Source organism: Sceloporus undulatus, chromosome 3 (assembly GCF_019175285.1).
Source record: "Sceloporus undulatus isolate JIND9_A2432 ecotype Alabama chromosome 3, SceUnd_v1.1, whole genome shotgun sequence".
Lineage (NCBI taxonomy): Eukaryota > Metazoa > Chordata > Lepidosauria > Squamata > Phrynosomatidae > Sceloporus > Sceloporus undulatus.
In genome coordinates, this window is record NC_056524.1 from 245,471,347 (window position 1) to 245,489,036 (window position 17,690).

The 17,690-nt window shown below is 39.6% G+C and overlaps 1 protein-coding gene across 2 annotated transcripts in view; it reads right to left on the bottom strand.

Moving 5' to 3' along the window:
* Positions 1-17,690, bottom strand: part of VEPH1 (ventricular zone expressed PH domain containing 1) — a 177,363-nt gene that overhangs the window by 78,877 nt on the left and 80,796 nt on the right. For both annotated transcript variants that reach the window (XM_042459676.1, XM_042459675.1), the window contains 2 exons: positions 17,442-17,662; positions 3,184-3,393 (listed from right to left, as the gene is read on the bottom strand). In XM_042459676.1, the coding sequence (XP_042315610.1) occupies positions 3,184-3,393; positions 17,442-17,662 (431 nt within the window). The remainder of the gene's footprint in view (positions 1-3,183; positions 3,394-17,441; positions 17,663-17,690) is intronic.

A 17,690-nucleotide genomic window follows, 5' to 3' on the forward strand; every position in this document is an offset into this window, starting at 1 on the left:
TTATTATTATTATTATTATTATTATTATTATTATTATTATTATTATTATTATATTATTATTATTATTATATTATTATTATTAATGTGTGTTTTAACTGATGTTTTCCAATTGTTGTTGTTCCCTGCCTTGATCCAGGGGGAGAGATGAGTAACACACACACACACACACACACACACACACAGAGAGAGAGAATATTTTAGAAAAAAGAAGAAAATAGTGGCCTATACTAGATGATATACTGTTCAGAATGTTATAAAGGGTTTGAATGAGAACATTACTTATCACATTTACAGATGACATGAAAAGAGGGAGGACAGCTAACACCTTAGAAGGCAAGGACCAAAAGCATCTGGTAAAGGCTGGAGCACTAGGCCAAATCTATTAAGGTAAAATTCAACTGTCATAAATGTAAATAATTGCATGTATGGTACAAAATAGCATCAAAGACAGAAGTAGGGTGAAGCATGGCTTGGCAAAGAAACATGTGAAAATAATCTAAGTGTTTTAGTGGATCACAAGATGAACGTAAGACAGCAGTGTGATGCAACACCTAAAAAGGCTAATGCAGTCCTGGCTTGCATTAGCAAAAGTAGTTTCCAGGTGATGGAAAGAAATTGTTCCACTCTGTTCTGCATTACCTTGGCTACATAACTGAAGTATGCTCTCAGTTTTGGGGTGTAAGAAGGAAATCAACAAGTACATTCAGAGAATAGCAAAAAACCCCTTCCTCTAAGAAAAGGTGAATTTAAAAAGCTGGGTATGATTAGCTTGAGCATCGGAGATACACATTATAAAAAAGGGATGATAAAATGAAGGACACACGGAACAAAGACCTATATGAAGATGAACCCCAAATTCTAAAAAGCAAGGTGGAAACTGCAGTAAGAGAAATAGAGAAAAACAAATCACCAGGAACAGATGATATTCCAATTGAACTGCTGCAATCCACATTGACAGAGTCAACTTCAGTGCCAACATATGTCAACAGATATGGAAAACAACACAATGGCCAACAGATTGGAAGCAATCAATATACATCCCCATCCACAAAAAAGGAGACACAAAAGATTGCGTCAACTATAGAACCATAGCACTAATATCCCATGCAAGCAAAATTATGCTCAAATTCTATAACACAGACTCCAACCATATATGGAGAGAGAAACCCCAGAGGTTCATGCAGGGTTCAGGAAAGGAAGAGGCACTAGGGACGACATTGCAAACATATGATGGCACCAGGGAATTCTAAAAGAAAATCAGCATGTGTTTTATAGTCTATAGCAAAGCCTTTGACCGCATAGATCATAAAAGGTTATGTATTGCCCTTAAAGACATGGGAGTGCCAACACATCTGATAGTCCTAATGAGGAATCTATACTCAGGACAAGAGGCTACTGTCAGAACAGAACACAAGAATCATTCCCAATTGGCAAAGGGGTCAGACAAGGCTGTATCCTTTCACCCCATCTTTCTAACTTGTATGCAGAACATATTATAAGAAAAGCAGGCTTGGACACTGAAGAAGGAGAAGTGAAAATGGGAAGAAGATATGCAGATGACACTATATTACTAGCAGAAAACCTCAAAAACCTGGAATGCCTACTAAGGAAGATCAAAGAAGAAAGTGCAAAGGCAGGCTTAATGTTGAATATAAAGAAAACCAAAATAATGAGGACCTTCACAAGTTCAACATAGACAATGAAGAAACAGAAATAGTAAAAGAATTCCCATACCTGGGACAAACATTGATAGAAATGGTGACTGCAGTCAAGAAATCAGAAGAAGATTAAGAATGGTGAGGGTGGCTATGAAAGAACCAGAAAAGATTCTGAAATGAAGAGATATACAACTCAGCACAAAAGTTAGAATCATACAAGCCATTGTATTCCCTATTAACATGTATGGATCTGAGATCTGAACAGTTAAGAAAAATTATAGGAAGAAAATCAATTCATTTGAGATGTGGTGCTGGAGAAGACTGCTGAAGGTGCCATGGACAGCCAAAAGGACAACCAAATGAGTCCTACAGCAGATCAAGCCAGAAATCTCCCTGGAAGCCAATATGACCAGAGGCTGTTGTACTCAGGACACATCATGAGAAGGAAGGACTCATTGGAAAAGACATGAATGCTGGGAAAGGTGGATGGAAGTAAGAAGATAGGAAAGCCACATGCTAGATGGATGGAGTTTATTAAGGAGGTCATGGGTATGGGGTTGCAGGAATTAAGCAAAGCAGTAGCAGACAGAGGATCTTGTGGATGTCTCATCCATAGGGTTTGCCATGAGTCGAGATTGACTCGAAGGCAGTTAACAACAAATGATTAGATTGGAAAAGGAAGGGGAACATTCAAAGGAAGACTGACAGTAGACTGCAAACAGCTGAAATAGTGGCAGGCAGAAGATGGAGCAAACTTGTTGTCCCAAAGGGCCAGACTAAAACTAAAGGGTGGAAAATCCAGGGAAGCAGATTATAGCCCAGCGTTAGAAGAAGCTTCCTAACAGGAAGAGCTGTTTGGCAGGTTGCCTTGGAAGGCAGTATGAAAGGTGGGTTGTCCTCTACAGAAAGTATTTAAATAGCCAGGGAGGATGGCCACTTCTCAGGAGTGGCATAGTGGCCTCTTGTATTATAGAGCTGGCATTGAGCCAGAGGTTGAACTAGAGCAGTGCTACTCAAAGCAGTGGTGCAGGGAGAGTTTCCAGAAAAGAACGGAAGAATTGTTTCCACTGGGCACAAAAATAGTACCAGTCCCTGCCACACTAGAAAAAATATGCCAAACCCTCGTATCAGATGGCTCAAGAACCACTGAACTAGAAGATCCTTTCTAACACTATGATTCTATAAGGTATTGATTAATTGCCTCTATAACATGCTTTAAAATTATGGAATTGGCAAAAGGATTGTTACTGCTTAAATTATACTTATGAAAGGAAATCTTTATTTTTTGAACCTGTTCAAATCCACTTCAGCATTTATTTTGAACTTCCCCCTGCCCTCTGGAGAGTAGGGTAGGTTAAACAAATAATTCATACAAATTTTATCCAGCTCTTGAAATTACTGACAAGATGTCTGGACACAATTAAATGTTTCATGCTCACAGGTACTATGTTGTCATGTTCTTATACATCTGTATAGGTATACTGATCAGCATGGAACACCACCAACATGTTTCATTGGAGCTCACCTGTTAAACCTCATGTCCTTTCTTTCTTCTTTAGAAACCTGGCCCAAACTATATCTGCGTACAGAGCCAGGAGTATTGCTCTCAATGTTTATTTTCTCTTCAAAAGCTTGTATTTTAACTTGGAGCTTTTCATCCTCTTCATTCCCACTGATAACTGATTTTAAATCGTCCACCTGTGAAGGAGGTTCTATTTCAACAACATCTTCTACCCTAGAGAAAAAGAACACAGAGGGTTAAGAGTAATTTCATCACATTTGGCAAGCAATAGACATTTTAAAAAATATCTCTCTAAGGACTAATATGTATTCAACATTTATTCCAAGTGCATCTATGCTCAGGTTGTTTCAAAGGATAACCATTCTCATTTAGTCCAGTTTCACACCTTCCTGTCTTTTGCTGTAATTTTGAGATGTAGTAGGATTTTACTTTGGCCACGTCATGAGGAAAAATGAATCATTAGAAAAGACAATGATGGTAAGAAAGGTGGAAGATAGTAGTAGAAAGAGAGGAAAAACACATGCCAGATCATTAGACTCAATCAAGGAAGACACAGGCCTGGGCCTGCAGGACTTAACCAGAGAGGCAGAGAACTTGGAGATATCTCATCCACAGGGTTGCCATGAATTGAAATTGACTCAAGGGCAGTTAACAACAAAGATTTTGTTGTTGCAAAAATATTTATGAACAAAATGTCTACTGTTCTTTTATGCACCCACACCCCATACTCATATGTCTGGCTATAAATATATACCGAACAGTCAGAAATGTAGGAAAATTAAATAAAGATAACTAAGGCCCATTACAGACGGGCCTTTAAGTACGGACTCAGTCCGTACTAGGGTTAAAAAGGAGCGTCACTTCTGGACGCCCCTAACCCTAGTACGGACTGAGTCCATACAAAATGGCAGTGCCCCTTCCACATGGGGGCCGCCATGATGACGCCTCTATACGGGGCGGTGCAGACATGACGTTGTCGCTCTGTGCCAGGGCGCTTAGTGCACCCTTTCCACGGAACAAGAAGGAGCTCCGTTACGGAGCAAGAAGGAGCTCCATTTCGGAGCTCCTTCCTGGTTTGCGTCGCTGGGCGCAGCCCTTAGATGGCTGCACCCAGCAACGCAAGGGAGAAAGGGGCCAAGCGGCCCCTTTCTCCTCCTCCCCGCCGCCGCCGCAGGGTGTCCTTGGGGCTTGAAGCCCCAAGGACACCCCTTTCCAGGCTGCGGGGAAGCGGACTTTTTGCCGCTTCCCCGCAGCCTGGAAAGCGGCAGATCGGGGCCTCGGAGGCTGCCGGTCTGGCAGCTGAGGCCCCAATACACTGGGGAAAGCAGCACCTACAGGCTGCCTCAAAGGGGCGGTCTGTAACACGCCTAAAAGAACCTAAAGAACACCAATTAATCCTTCAGTTTTTTAAAACAGAGAAGGCCTTGCTACATTCTTCTTTTGAAGAATTTTTTTAAATGCAGCTTAAGGCAATGTTATCTGTGAATCACAGCACAGATTCCAAATAACCAGTAACATTGTTGTTTTACTTTCCACCCAGTCCATCCAGAGTCACTTGGTTTGTTGTGTTTCTTCAAGTTGTTTCTGACATATAGCAAGACTAAGGTGAAGCTATCATGGGGTTTTCTTGTCAAGATTTGTTTAGAGAAGGTTTGCCATTGTTGTCCCCTGAGGGTAAACGAGTGTGACTTGCTCATGGTTACCCAACAGGTTTCATGTTCCAGCTGGGGATCAAACCCAGGATCTCCAGAGTTGTAGTCCAGCTCTCAAACCACTATGCCTCAATGACTCTCAACTTGGAGAAATTCTAAATACCCTTTTCACAAATATGTTACAAATCTTTTTGATTTCCTTGTGAATGCTGAATCTGAAAGTGATCTTAAAAAACTGCTCTTTGCCTTGCTTAAACAGAGGCTGAAATCCAGTGGTCTCTGAGGTCCAAATATACTGGACAAGAGGGCAATGTGGGTCTCATGCTGCACAGAGTAGAAAGTCTATCAACATACGGTACATCCTCTTAGGTGGTGGCGCAGCATTACACCATGGTGGCTGACCAGCTGATGGTGCCTCTTTAGTGGAGGGTTCCTTCCATAGCAAGAAAGTTACTACCACAGAGAACATTACAGTGTGTAACCTCTTCATTTTGGTGGATTTTATACCACAAGCCAACTGCTTGTAGCATTCTCATGGTTCTTTAAAGAAAGGATCTATTGTAGTTCCTTTGGAACAATAAAGAAAAAGAATTAAAATGTGCAACCACAATAAAAAATAAATTGGAGAGGGCTTTTGGACTCAAACTGTAACTAATTATGTTTAAATGTAATTTTCCAGGCTCTGACAGGGAGGGGTGTCTTATAGATCACAGAGCTGGAAGGGACAGGGGCATCTAGTCTAAGCCCTTGCCATGAAGGAATACGTAACTCTTGAAAGATGGCCATAAAACCTCTGTCTAAAGACCTCCTAAGAAAGAGAAGCCATCACCCTCTGAGACAGGGTCTACTGTTGTTGTTGTTTTTGATGTATTTTTATTGTGAATCCAATGTCAAAAAACAGTGATAGAATAATGTTATGCATTATAAATAAAATTATAAAATAAAATAATTTATAATAGTTGAAGATTGTTCTGAATGAGATCTTATTTACATCAATACACGTATGTTCAATAATTATGTACCTGTGCAAAGTCTCTGGTATTACCATATACTCAATTTTTTTTAAAAAATTAATATTCCAGAATTACCAAACCCTTCTCAACTCTTCACATATACTCCTCTCTTCTTCCTTATCCTCTTCTTTTCTTTTCTTTTTCTTCTTGTACACCACTTGATTCCCTGACTATCTTCCTTCTTACTATTCTTTTTCCTTTTACCCCACAGGTGAACTGTGGTCTACATACTTAAAGTCTTCCTCCTCTTTTTCCACACTTCCTTTTTTTCTTCTTCCCCCTTTTTCTTCTATACTTCCTCATCCTTCTAATTATTTCTTATAGCTTCCCTTACTCTTTCTTCTTCTCAGTCATTTCTTTTTTCTCCTCCCTGATTACCTCCATTCTATTTACTCTAGTCTACATCTTCTTTCTCACCTTCTCTTACTTTCTTGATAAGAAAGTAAGAGAATTGATAAGACGGTGAGGCAGGGTCTACTGTTGAACAGCTTTGACCATCAGAAAGTTCTTCCCAATGTCTTCACCAGTGTCAGAACATAGAAGAAAATTATTGGAACATATTATTGCCTTTAAAGGTACATTTTGTTCTACATTTGAATTTGCATTGCTCATGATGCTTCAGCAACCCACAAAATATATAACTTGGCTTTCACTGTCCTACTTGGCAACTATTACATGTGGGATTCTCAGCATCAGTTATTTTGTGCTTTCCTGCCAAAAGCAAACAATAACAAAAATCCTATCCCCAGAGATCCTCATCAGGGGGTAGAACATTGTCTTTTCTATGTCCAGGCTGACCTCCTAAACAGTGTGGCTTTCCTAGCAAACAGTTTCCTGGAAAGTGAGACTGATGAAATATCTCTGAAATGCTTTGCTTAGCTTTTGTACAGTGACAAGTCAGAGAACTGTCCTCTTCTCTGTTGACTCCGCCAGGAAAAGAGATACCAATAAAATTAATTATTGGTGAAAATTAGAGATGAGTAAGGTCTGTGCTGAAACATTCTGGCACAATGAATGTAGCCTCTTGGCTGCCAAAACTCAAGCTTTGGTAACTGGAATTGATTTCTTAATCATCTCTCTGTGTAGAGGGTACTCAAAGTGCTTCATATATATTATCTCCGTAATCTTTACAGTAAGCTTGAAATTTAGGCCTTCATTAATATCACCTTATTGCAAATTCAGAAGGGAAATCACCTGCATAAAGCCATCTAATTTATATATGTGATGTATATATAAATCATGTATATATTATTTCTCCATATTCTGTGGGTAACTCCCCATAATACAGTTGCCAAGCAAGGACTATCCCAAATCTTGAGATTTCAGGGTGAAAATCTGAGAACTGGAGATGGTCCCTTTTGATGTCACAAGAGGCATGCTCTGGCAATGCTACAAGGTTGGTATTACAAGGGGCAACCTCTAGTGATAGTATTAAACGTGATGCATGAAATAGCAGCAACAATTGCACAGAGTACATCATTCAATTTTTTAAAAAATCCACTGTCTAAATAATGAGAAAATATATACATATACCCTTTTCTCACCCTGGATTGCCTCTTTCATTTTCTGAGAAATGAGGACTATCTGGGTCCTGAGATCTAGAAACCTTAGATCATAAGCATGTTGCCCTTCCCAGAAGAATTCTACTAATACACACACACACACGAACCTCAATTTACAGCTGAAAAGGCTATGACTGATTACTGAGGAAATATGGCTTAGTAAACCATGACATGAATCTTGTTAAGATAGAGCCAACCAAGCATGGAATTGTTTCTGAAGAAGATAAGAACATCTCTGTTCATTTCCAACAATGCAAATATTCATTCCATGTTTAACTAAAATGGGGAAAAGAGTAATTTTTTTAAGGGAAAAAAAGGTGTAAGGGCTATAAGAGCCAGATCAGATATGCCAAAGTAAGGTTCTCTTTCAAAGAAAAGAAATCAATTTCATCCAGCAATTAAGTAACATAAACAAGAAAAGATATAATCAAAATTGCATGTCTTGTTTTTCTCGAGAATGGTAGTTGGAAGGTTTGGGTAGATCTGCATTTTCTGTTTGTTGTTAACTTGACTATGCTTGATTTCTAAGATGAAATCACCATGTATCAACATTTCTCATTCATTCATTCATATTTTTTTTAAAGTAGGCTATGTTGACTGAATAACCTATATATTTGGGCTAAATTGGGTATTCTAGTATTGCACCATTTTAATTATGATATGGTTTAAAATACATCAGATGTATGTAAAATACCCCATGTGAAATGATTAGGGCCAACAATTACTGTACAAAAAGTCATTTCTTTATGGTAATGAAACACAGGACTCCTAAAAGAAGGAACTGATGCTGAGACATGATATTGCAATGCCTATTTGTTATATCAAGAATGTTGATTTTCATATTTTAGTCTGATCTCAGAGTCAGGACCACTTCAAACACTGCATAATTCTTATGGGAAAAGCATTTCCATGCAAGATTGGTTTCAAGCTGGCTGGCAGTTGCATATGTGTATAAATCACAGTATATCCATGCTGAGATGGTGTAGTAAAATGTAACTACTAACCACATATGTACAAAACAGTACAGATGATCGTCAGTGTGTGTTAGACATTAATTCTTATCCAGAATGACACAACAGCATGATAAGAGCTGTACTGTAAGATGGTGACCTTCTTCTTATATTATCTTTGAGCCCCAGGAGCCATACAACAAGGTTTACTAATAACCGTAATCCCAGGCCAGCTGGGAGGACATCATGTTGTGGAAGTTCCCTATGACACAGTTGTTCATCCTAGCAATTGTGTAATTTCATTCATTCATTTAAATATTTATCTCCCACACTATATCCCAGGATGTCAAGGTGGTGCACAATAAAATCAACAATAAGAGTTTAAAATAGTTAATTTAAAATAGTAAGAGAAATATAAACAGTTGTTGTGTGCCTTCAAATCATTGCCAAATTACAGTATCCCTAAAGCAAACCTATTATAGGGTTTTCTTGGCAGAGGGGGTTTGCCACTGTCCTCCTCTGAGGCTAAGACAGTGTGACTTTCCCATTAGGTTTTCCTGGCCAGGAAGCGATTTGAACTCTGATCTCTCAGCACCCTAGACTAGCAGTCAAACCACTGTGCCATGCTGGCTCTATAATTTGAATAGACTAAACTTATTAAACAACTTGAGAAGGTGAAAGAGTTTAAACCAAACACATGTGCTATTGGTCCCAAAGGCTCTAACAAAAAGCTATGTTTTCACTTGGCACTTGAATGGCACCAGCATTGATGCCAATCAGGCTTATGGGGGGGGGGTGTATATTGTTCCAACTGGTGAGGCACAGTGCAGGACCTTCAAGCACACATTTTGAATTTAAACTGCAAATATATTGGCAATGTTGATGTGGAACTCCTCCCAGTAACTACACAGCATGGAAAGGAACCCTGTGAAGATAACATGAGGCAACGTTGGATGTGAAAGGCGAAACATAATGCAGAGATGGGAAACATATCTTCCAATGACCCATTATCAACTCAAAGGCAGCATTGACTTAAGTGTTACCACCATTGCCCTTTCCAGGAAAGATGAACAGAAAGCAAATCCAGCTCTAATGATACTTAAATTTATACCCTTTCTTTCAGCATTTCGACATTTAAAATGTTTCCTCTGACCTTTTTAATCTGGAAAGCAGCCACTATTTCATTTCTCACCCCACTGACTTCAACTGGATGGACATGTCTGAAGCAGAGACATAAACTACACTTTTTGAATGATGGAGGATGACTGATGTCAGGGAAAAATGAAGTAGCAGAGGGAATTGTAGTGAACAGTGCTGGGGGGGGGGGGAGGAGGCAACCATTACCACTTTCCAGTTAAAGAACTGAGGCTCTGTTTTGGTGCCAAATTGGCTCCTTCGCTATTGCAAACATGACTCCAGTAAGGAACCCTAGCTCATTTTACATACAACTTTCTGTCACTTTAGTTTCTGACAGCACATGAGATAGCTGCCTTGAAGCAAGAGGATTTGCTGTGCCCTGTCATCAATCCTGAGAGCAAACCAATTTCATAAGATGAGAAAGTTGCTCCCAAACAACAGGAGATTGTTTCAGAAGTCCCTAAATGTATATGAGAGCCCTGATTGCAGATCCTACCTTGGATTCCTGCCCTTGTGAGCTAAAGACAAAATCCCATTCTTACTTCTAAAATAATAAATCATAATTCTGAGAAAATAAAGGACAGGCCTGATGTAACATTATACTTGTCCCAAAGTCCCAAATCTTGCATCACAGTGTGTATGTGTCTGTTGCCCCCCCCCCCCCCCCCTGGAAGAATTGATGAAGAAAGCTCTTTACTGGGCAACAGATGCTGAAAGAAAACCTCACTGTTTAGGTAAAAATTGATGTATTTCTTTCCCTGATGTTGAGTTCTCTTTATATTATCATCTTCCCCAATCTGAGGCTCTGCAGTTTTATTTCACTATAACTCCCATCATCCTCTAACCAGTGCTACCATTGGCCACGTAAATCTTTGCTTATCCTGTCCTCACACATTGTTGTTGTTGTTGTGTTGTGGACCTTTAAGTTGTTTCTGATTCATGGTGACCCTAGGCAAACCTATCATGGGGTTTTCTTGGCAAATTTCTTCTGAGGGGTTTTTCCATTGCTATCCTCTGAGGCTGAGAGTGTGTGACTTGCCCAGTCACCCATTGGGTTTCTGTGGCTAAGCATGAATTCAGAGTCCTTATCCAATGCACAAACCACCCCACCACATTGTACAAATCTCATTCTTTCCCTCTTCAATGAGTGAAGTAGCAAGTTTTTTGTGCATTTTCAAATAATGTATTCACATTGGCCAGATCATTTCCCCCCCAAAATTGCACAAAATATTTTAAAGCAAAATATGATTGCTGCTGTCTTGTTGCATAGACTTTTTTTTTACATCTTGTTGATAAACAGTCTTGTCCTTCTGTGTTCACTAAAATGTGTGTTTTGTTTAACAAAGGGAAAGAGAGTAATTTTGCTTCAGAGCATATTATAGAGCCCATAAAAGGAGAAAAGAAGACTGGTCATTTCCTTCTTGCACAGGAGATGTGTGTGTGTGTGTGTGTGTGTGCGCGCGCGTGCTGTTGTTGTGTGCCTTCAAGTACACTTCAACTAATGGCAACATTATTATAGAGCATTCTTGGCAAGATTTATTTTGAGGATGGTTGCCATTGCCTTTCTCTGAGGATGAGAGAGTGTGACATGCCCAAGGTCACCCAGTGAGTTTTCATGGCTGAGTGGGGATTGAAACCCTGGTTTCCCAGATATCTAGGAAATACCTAGGAGATTACTATACATGGTTTTTAAACAGCAATTACACCAGGAAAAAGGTGGCTTTGGTGACACTTATTGCAAGATGATACCTCCAACCCATAGTTGCTGACCCATTCCTTTTCATTGACAGAGGAAACCCGTCAATGACCTCATACTCTGGAGGTATGCTGTTTAAATGATGCATGCATCCTAAGAATTCAGAAGCCGCACCAAAGCCACATTCCAGTCCTTAGGACTGGAGCGTGAATTTCATGTGGCTTCCAGACTCTTCGGATGCATGCATCATTTAAACAGCATACCTCCAAAGTGGCCTGAAGCAGCTTTATTTTAACCTGTCTGTATATGCCCTAATGATGCTTTTTCCCCCTTCAAAACCTGACATGATTGCTATGAGAATGTGGCTTGTGGGGTAAAGTCCTCCGAAACATTTCTTGAGGTTGCTCTTCATATTTTATCATCTCAGTGACATCTGTGTTGGATGTTACTGTACACATAATTTCCCATCTTTGTCTCTTGACCTTTTACACTCTGCTTAATTCTAATTATGAGGTATTTAATTTAAAGGGGACTACTGTTCATTAGCAACATACCTGTGCAACCATACACTATCAACACAATTTGATATCACTGGACAAAACCCACTAAATAGGACAGACAAACTGCAAATTTGGTTGGATTTAAAGCAACTGATAGTTTTATGAATTGTTTCTTTTCCAGGTGCCCCTCCATAACAGCTATACAGGACAACAGCTTCCTCAGAAGTTTGCCTGATACTTACAGGCTGAGTTCCTATAAGGCACAATATAACATAATCATTCAGCACCCTCCAGACTTACCACTGCAGCCTCACACAGCCATTCTGTGGCTGTTGAAGAGCAGAAGGAGGGAGGGAATTGGATAAGTGTCTGGCTATGTTTCTATAGCCAGACACAGAACGATTCCATAATATGATGCAATCCGCAAGGTTCTCTGCAGAGGGTGGATGAGTATACCAACCCCCATAATTTAGGATGGTGTATGCCACTAACAGGATGCCAGTCATAGTAGTGTTATATTTGTTAGACATGCATGAAAAGCTGGTGATTAATTAGGCAGCAAAACCACTGGGAGTAAAAAGAACTTGAAATTCCACCTAAAGATAAGAGAAAAAAAATCTGGACAGAGAAAACAAGGATGTGAGTAAGAAGGTTAGTCATCTTTGAGGTAAAGAGGAGACTGACAAGATAAGGAAACATCTAGGTCTTTCTCCATCACTAATGCCACCTGCAGGCATATAGTCCTTAGTGCAAGCACTGCTGTAATCCCCATAATTTCTTCAAAATCTTATTTTTCCTGCTGGCTATTTAACAGGATCCTACTTTTTAATCTATTAAAATTGCTAATAGTTTATTCTCTGCTTTTGCTATATATGTATGATTTTTACCATTCATACTCTTTTAGCTCTCTAACTACATTTAACCACTGTTACATCACTATGAAGAGAGATGTATATTTTTGCTGTTGTTCTAGTTTTGTGCTATTGGACTTTTGATGTATATTTAGATTACATCTCATGAGTATTATGCTTTCTTTTAAATTGTTTAACTACACACATAACCCTAAGAACTCAGTTGACTATGGGTACATCTACACTGTAGAAATAATGATGTTTGATGCTGCTTTAAGAGCTGTAGCTCCATTCTATGGACTCCTGGGATTTGTAGTTTTATATGCCTTCTCTGTCAAAGAGTGCTGGTGTAGTCACAAAACTACTAATCCTTAGATTTCGTTGGATGGAGCTGTGGCAGCTAAAGTGGTGCCAAACTGTATTATTTCTACAGTGTAGTTGCACCCCAAGTGACTAACAATTATTGCACTGGATCACCATCTGCTTTCCACAGATGGAAAGAATCTGTTCATGGAAAGGGACTCTGCAGTTATAGGGAGTCCCCTCTCCCCACACACCACAGCTTGCGCCATTCAGAAGGATTTGCCTAACCCTCTCCATAGTATTGTCTGGGGACTAAAGAAGCTGCTTTGGGGAGAACAGTACAAAAAAGTATTCTTCAAGCTCAGTTGCATGCACCAGGATCCAGACATAATGCAACCAACCAACCAGCCAACCTTCTTAAATTTAATAAATATTTAGTTAATACGTTTAATAAAATGACTGAAAATCTTGTCCTTGCAAGATTTGTGTCACTATAACTAATTGCTGCATTGAACTTAAAAAAACAACAACCAAAAACCTAGGCATGAAAGCCAATCAAAGTCAAGCATGCATAAAGCCCACTAACTTCAACAGAGAAGTTAAGTGTCCTGTCGCATTGAAATCAATTGATTTAAACGAGCTTAATTTTGACAAGACTGCACCAATAACTTTACTAGTGTTTGTACATACAAACACTGTTAATGAAAATTTGTTAAAAGTTTTGCTCTCTATGTTTGTATTTTAAATGCTTATTTCCACAGAGTATAAGAAATAGAGGTTATTGGGATTGCAATGAAATGTGATTATTTAAAGACTGGATATATAAAAATGTTTAAAACGTGCACTGAGGAACAAGTACAGCAAAGCGTTTATGATATTAAGCTGGGTATTGCTAATGGAAAGCTATTTGAAAAACAGCTGGGTATATCACATTGTGAAAATATACCCCATGGAAATTGAAATGAGATATTTGCTAGGATTTTAAGGTATTAAGATGTGAGACAGAAAGACTGGTGTTGCTGTTGTACTTGTAGCAGTTAGATTGTTTTTCCCTGCAGTTTTATAATCCAAATATTCAGCCTTTGCTAATGTTTATTAGTTTTATCAACATTATTACATGTGATGGTGTCAATATGGATACCAATACTATTTTATCTGTGTCCTTAAACACCCCGTACTGCGTCAAACTGGAAATTGTGTAGAAATATTGAATTTATAGTTAGCCAATATTTAAAAATCCTTTAATTCTGTAACCACTATTACTCAAACCAATTAACAAGTATTTAACAGGTTTCCACAATGCAAAAACTTAACAAGGGTACATTTGTGCAGGTGATGAAGGAAAAGGTCAAGACCTTCCTTTTCCAGCAAATCTTTAGGAATTGACTTTTAACAAGAATAACAAAAAAGCTTCTGAAGATGTCATACTCTCCTTAATCATTGTTTTAAGGTTTAAGATTTTTTTAAAAAAAAATTATCAAGTTTTATTAAATAACAAATTTATAAACAATAAAAAATAAGATTTTAAAGGTTTTAATTTTGCTGTTATTTTAATCTTGAACTTGTTTGTTTTTACAGTAATTTTCTGCCTTTTTGTAAGTTGCCTTGAGTCCTAACAAAATTTACTCATTGAGTAAATGGGATTCACCTAAGTGATGCCTTTTTTTCTTGTTATACACCATTAAGTTGACTCCCACTCTGCCTTCTTTTTAGACTGAGAGAATGTGACTTGCCCACTTTTCCATGGCTGAGCAAGTATTTGGATCCTGGCTCCAAAACACACTACAGAAATAATCCAGTTTGAGAGCGCTTTAATTGCCCTGGCTCAGTGCTAGAGAATCCTGGGAATTGTCATTTAGTATAATAATAATAATAATAATAATAATAACAACAACAACAACAACAAATTTTATTTGTATACTGTTTTTCCCTAGATCAAAACGGTTTACAGACTATAAAACTACAGTGCGTCCTCGCCTTACGTGGGGATCCGTTCCGGATCCCTCCGCGTAAGGCGAATTGCGCCTATGCTCAAACCCCATTGCTTCCAATGGGGCTTGTGCACGGCGGCCATGGCGGCGCGCGGGGCGCAACGGGCACGCACGGCCATTCAATTGAATGGGATGCGCCGGCACTTCCGCCCCGCATGCGCCCCGTGGCTTGAGCGCGTATGCTCAAGCCGCATATGGCGTGCCCGCGGATGGCGTGGGCGCGCTGTATTACAAACATCTCATAAAAATAGATAAAAACAAGTAATACAATTATACAAAAACAATCATTCATAGGGTAAGGCAGAGATGGCATCAAGAGTGCTCAACTTCATTCCTCGGAGGGGAAGGCTTGGCAAAAAAGAAAGGTTTTAAGCCTCTTTTTAAATGTTTCTGGGGAGTCATGAGACAGAGCTCCTCGGTGAGACTGTTCCAAATCTGCGGGGCCGCCACTTAAAGGCCGCCTGGGATGTGGAGACATATTTGGAAGATGGAATCTCCAACAGATTCTTCCCGGATGTTTTGAGTGTGTGGGGCGGATTGTGTGGGAAGATGCAGTCCCTCAAATAACTCGGGCCCAAGCCATATAGGGCTTTATAGGTAATAACCAACACCTTGTATTGCGCTCGGAAGCGAATGGGCAGCCAGTGAAGGTTTTTCAGAATAGGTGTTATGTGGTCAAACCTGGATGCGCAGGAGACCAGTCTGGCTGCCATGTTTTGTACTAACTGAAGCTTCCGGGCTTGGTACAAGGGTACCCCCATGTAGAGCGCATTACAGAAATCTAATCAAGAGGTTACCAGAGCATGTACCACGGTTTCAAGGTCCCTTTGGCCCAGGTAGGGTCGCAGCTGGCATATCAACCGAAGCTGATAGCAAGTATGGTACCAGAACTCTCTGACAGAGAAGGCTAAATGTCTCACAAAAGTACAGTTCCCAGAATTCTATAGCACTGAGCCAGGGCAGTTAAAGTGGTCTCAAACTGGATTATTTCTGCAGTGTGTTCTGGACCCTGGTCTTTCAAAGTCCTAGCCCATCTCAGTTACTGGGTTGGCCTAGGACTTCAGGAGATCAGGACTCAAATCCCTGGTCAGGGATCTACCCTACTGGGGGCCAATCTTTTGATTTAATCCATTGAACCCATAAATTTCATTATTGCCATTTATAATATGATAAAGGTATCTCTGGGCCACAGTGTAAAGTGCCTAAATGATGCATTTCAGCACACACTGAAATTGTTCTATGGGTTAGTTCCCTAGTAAACATTCAGGCTGCTTTTTAAGATTTACATCTGCTGAGAAGAAGGATACCTATGGTGTACATCTTTATAAAAAGCAAGAGTCCCTATTTAGAGGTTTACATTATAATAAATATAATACAAAAAGACATTGGAATGACGATGGACAAGGAAAATTTAGCTATCATTTCTTAAAGTTTCAGAGTGATACTTACAGCTCCACTATTTCTGGACCAGAGGCAGATGAAAGGCTCTCTCTCCATTCCAATTGCCACTGGCCTGGCGTGGGGGGGGGGGAGGAACTGCTGGACTTTCCCACTGCCATTTTCTTCTCCTTTTGTTCTTTTTAGAACAGTCAAATTAACAATTTGTAAGCCACTCTGAGAGCCTTTGTGGCTGAAGGGGGGTATAAATACTCTAAATATACTTAAATAAATAAAGCGAACACCTGGAATGGACACTGTCCAGGAAGCAGAAGGGGACACTGCCCATGGAGCAAATCCAATGAAATGGCTGTCTTTCCCACCTCTCCCTCTGCTTCAAGCTGAGCCTTTCCTTATACTGAAGCCTCTTTAGATGTTTGGGATCTCTTCTGAAAGGAAGCCTGTAGCTATGTTACCATCTTCCTCATCTTATACATATTGACTGAATGCATGGAGACCCAAATTTACAAAAACACTTGCTGCCTGCTCTGCCACAACAAGGAAGTAAGCAGAGAAATAGTCTAGAAGCACAAATAGGCTGCCATGAGACAGTGTCTAAGTGTAGGAAATGCCTGCCTGCCATTATTTCTGCCATCTCAAAGTCTTCAACTCAACATCTTGTCATTAGCAGGGAGGTGGTACCTGAAATGAAGGCTGAGGCTCAAAGTCTTAGTGACATGATGGTAAACAATGGGATGCAGCTCACAAACTCTGCATTACATTGATTTTTTTCTTGATCTATGGGAAATGTCAGCTTCATGTCAACACATCATTTATCCCTTTCATCGATGTTTCCTTAAAGGCCTTTTTCAAAATGCAACAACATTTATAAAAGACACCAGTCCTGGATTTGTATCAGATTTGGAAATTTTGTGGCCCTCCAGATGCTGGCCTGCAATGCCTAGCATTCTCCAACATTGCTTATGCTGTCTAGAGCTGCTGAGAGTCTGGATGGCCCAAAGCTCCACTCTGGCTCTGCATAAGCACTCAGCAGCTAGTGGCTGATTAAATACATCAACCTTCAGAATGGCATTTCATGATTAAATACTTTTCAGCTGAGATATTAAAGATAACTTTAATATTTTATAAACAGATATTATAAACATACTTATAAACAGATATTCTCTAATATGTGTCCCAGAATAAAAGAATGAGAATTTTCAGTTTACCTGCTCTCAGAAGTTGTTTCATTTTCCAGCTGGCGTATGAGAAGCTTTGCTATGGCAGTGAAACTGTTACTCATACGATAAATGTCTCTGCTCTGAATGCCCAGGATATTGGAGAAGGTATCTGTAATGTGCTTGATCTCCAACAAAAGGATATGGTGGAATGAATGTTCCATGTTGGCCAGCTGATTAACCAAGTAGATTAGACAGATTCGGGCTCTTTCCTATTCATAATGAAAAGATGGTATTGTT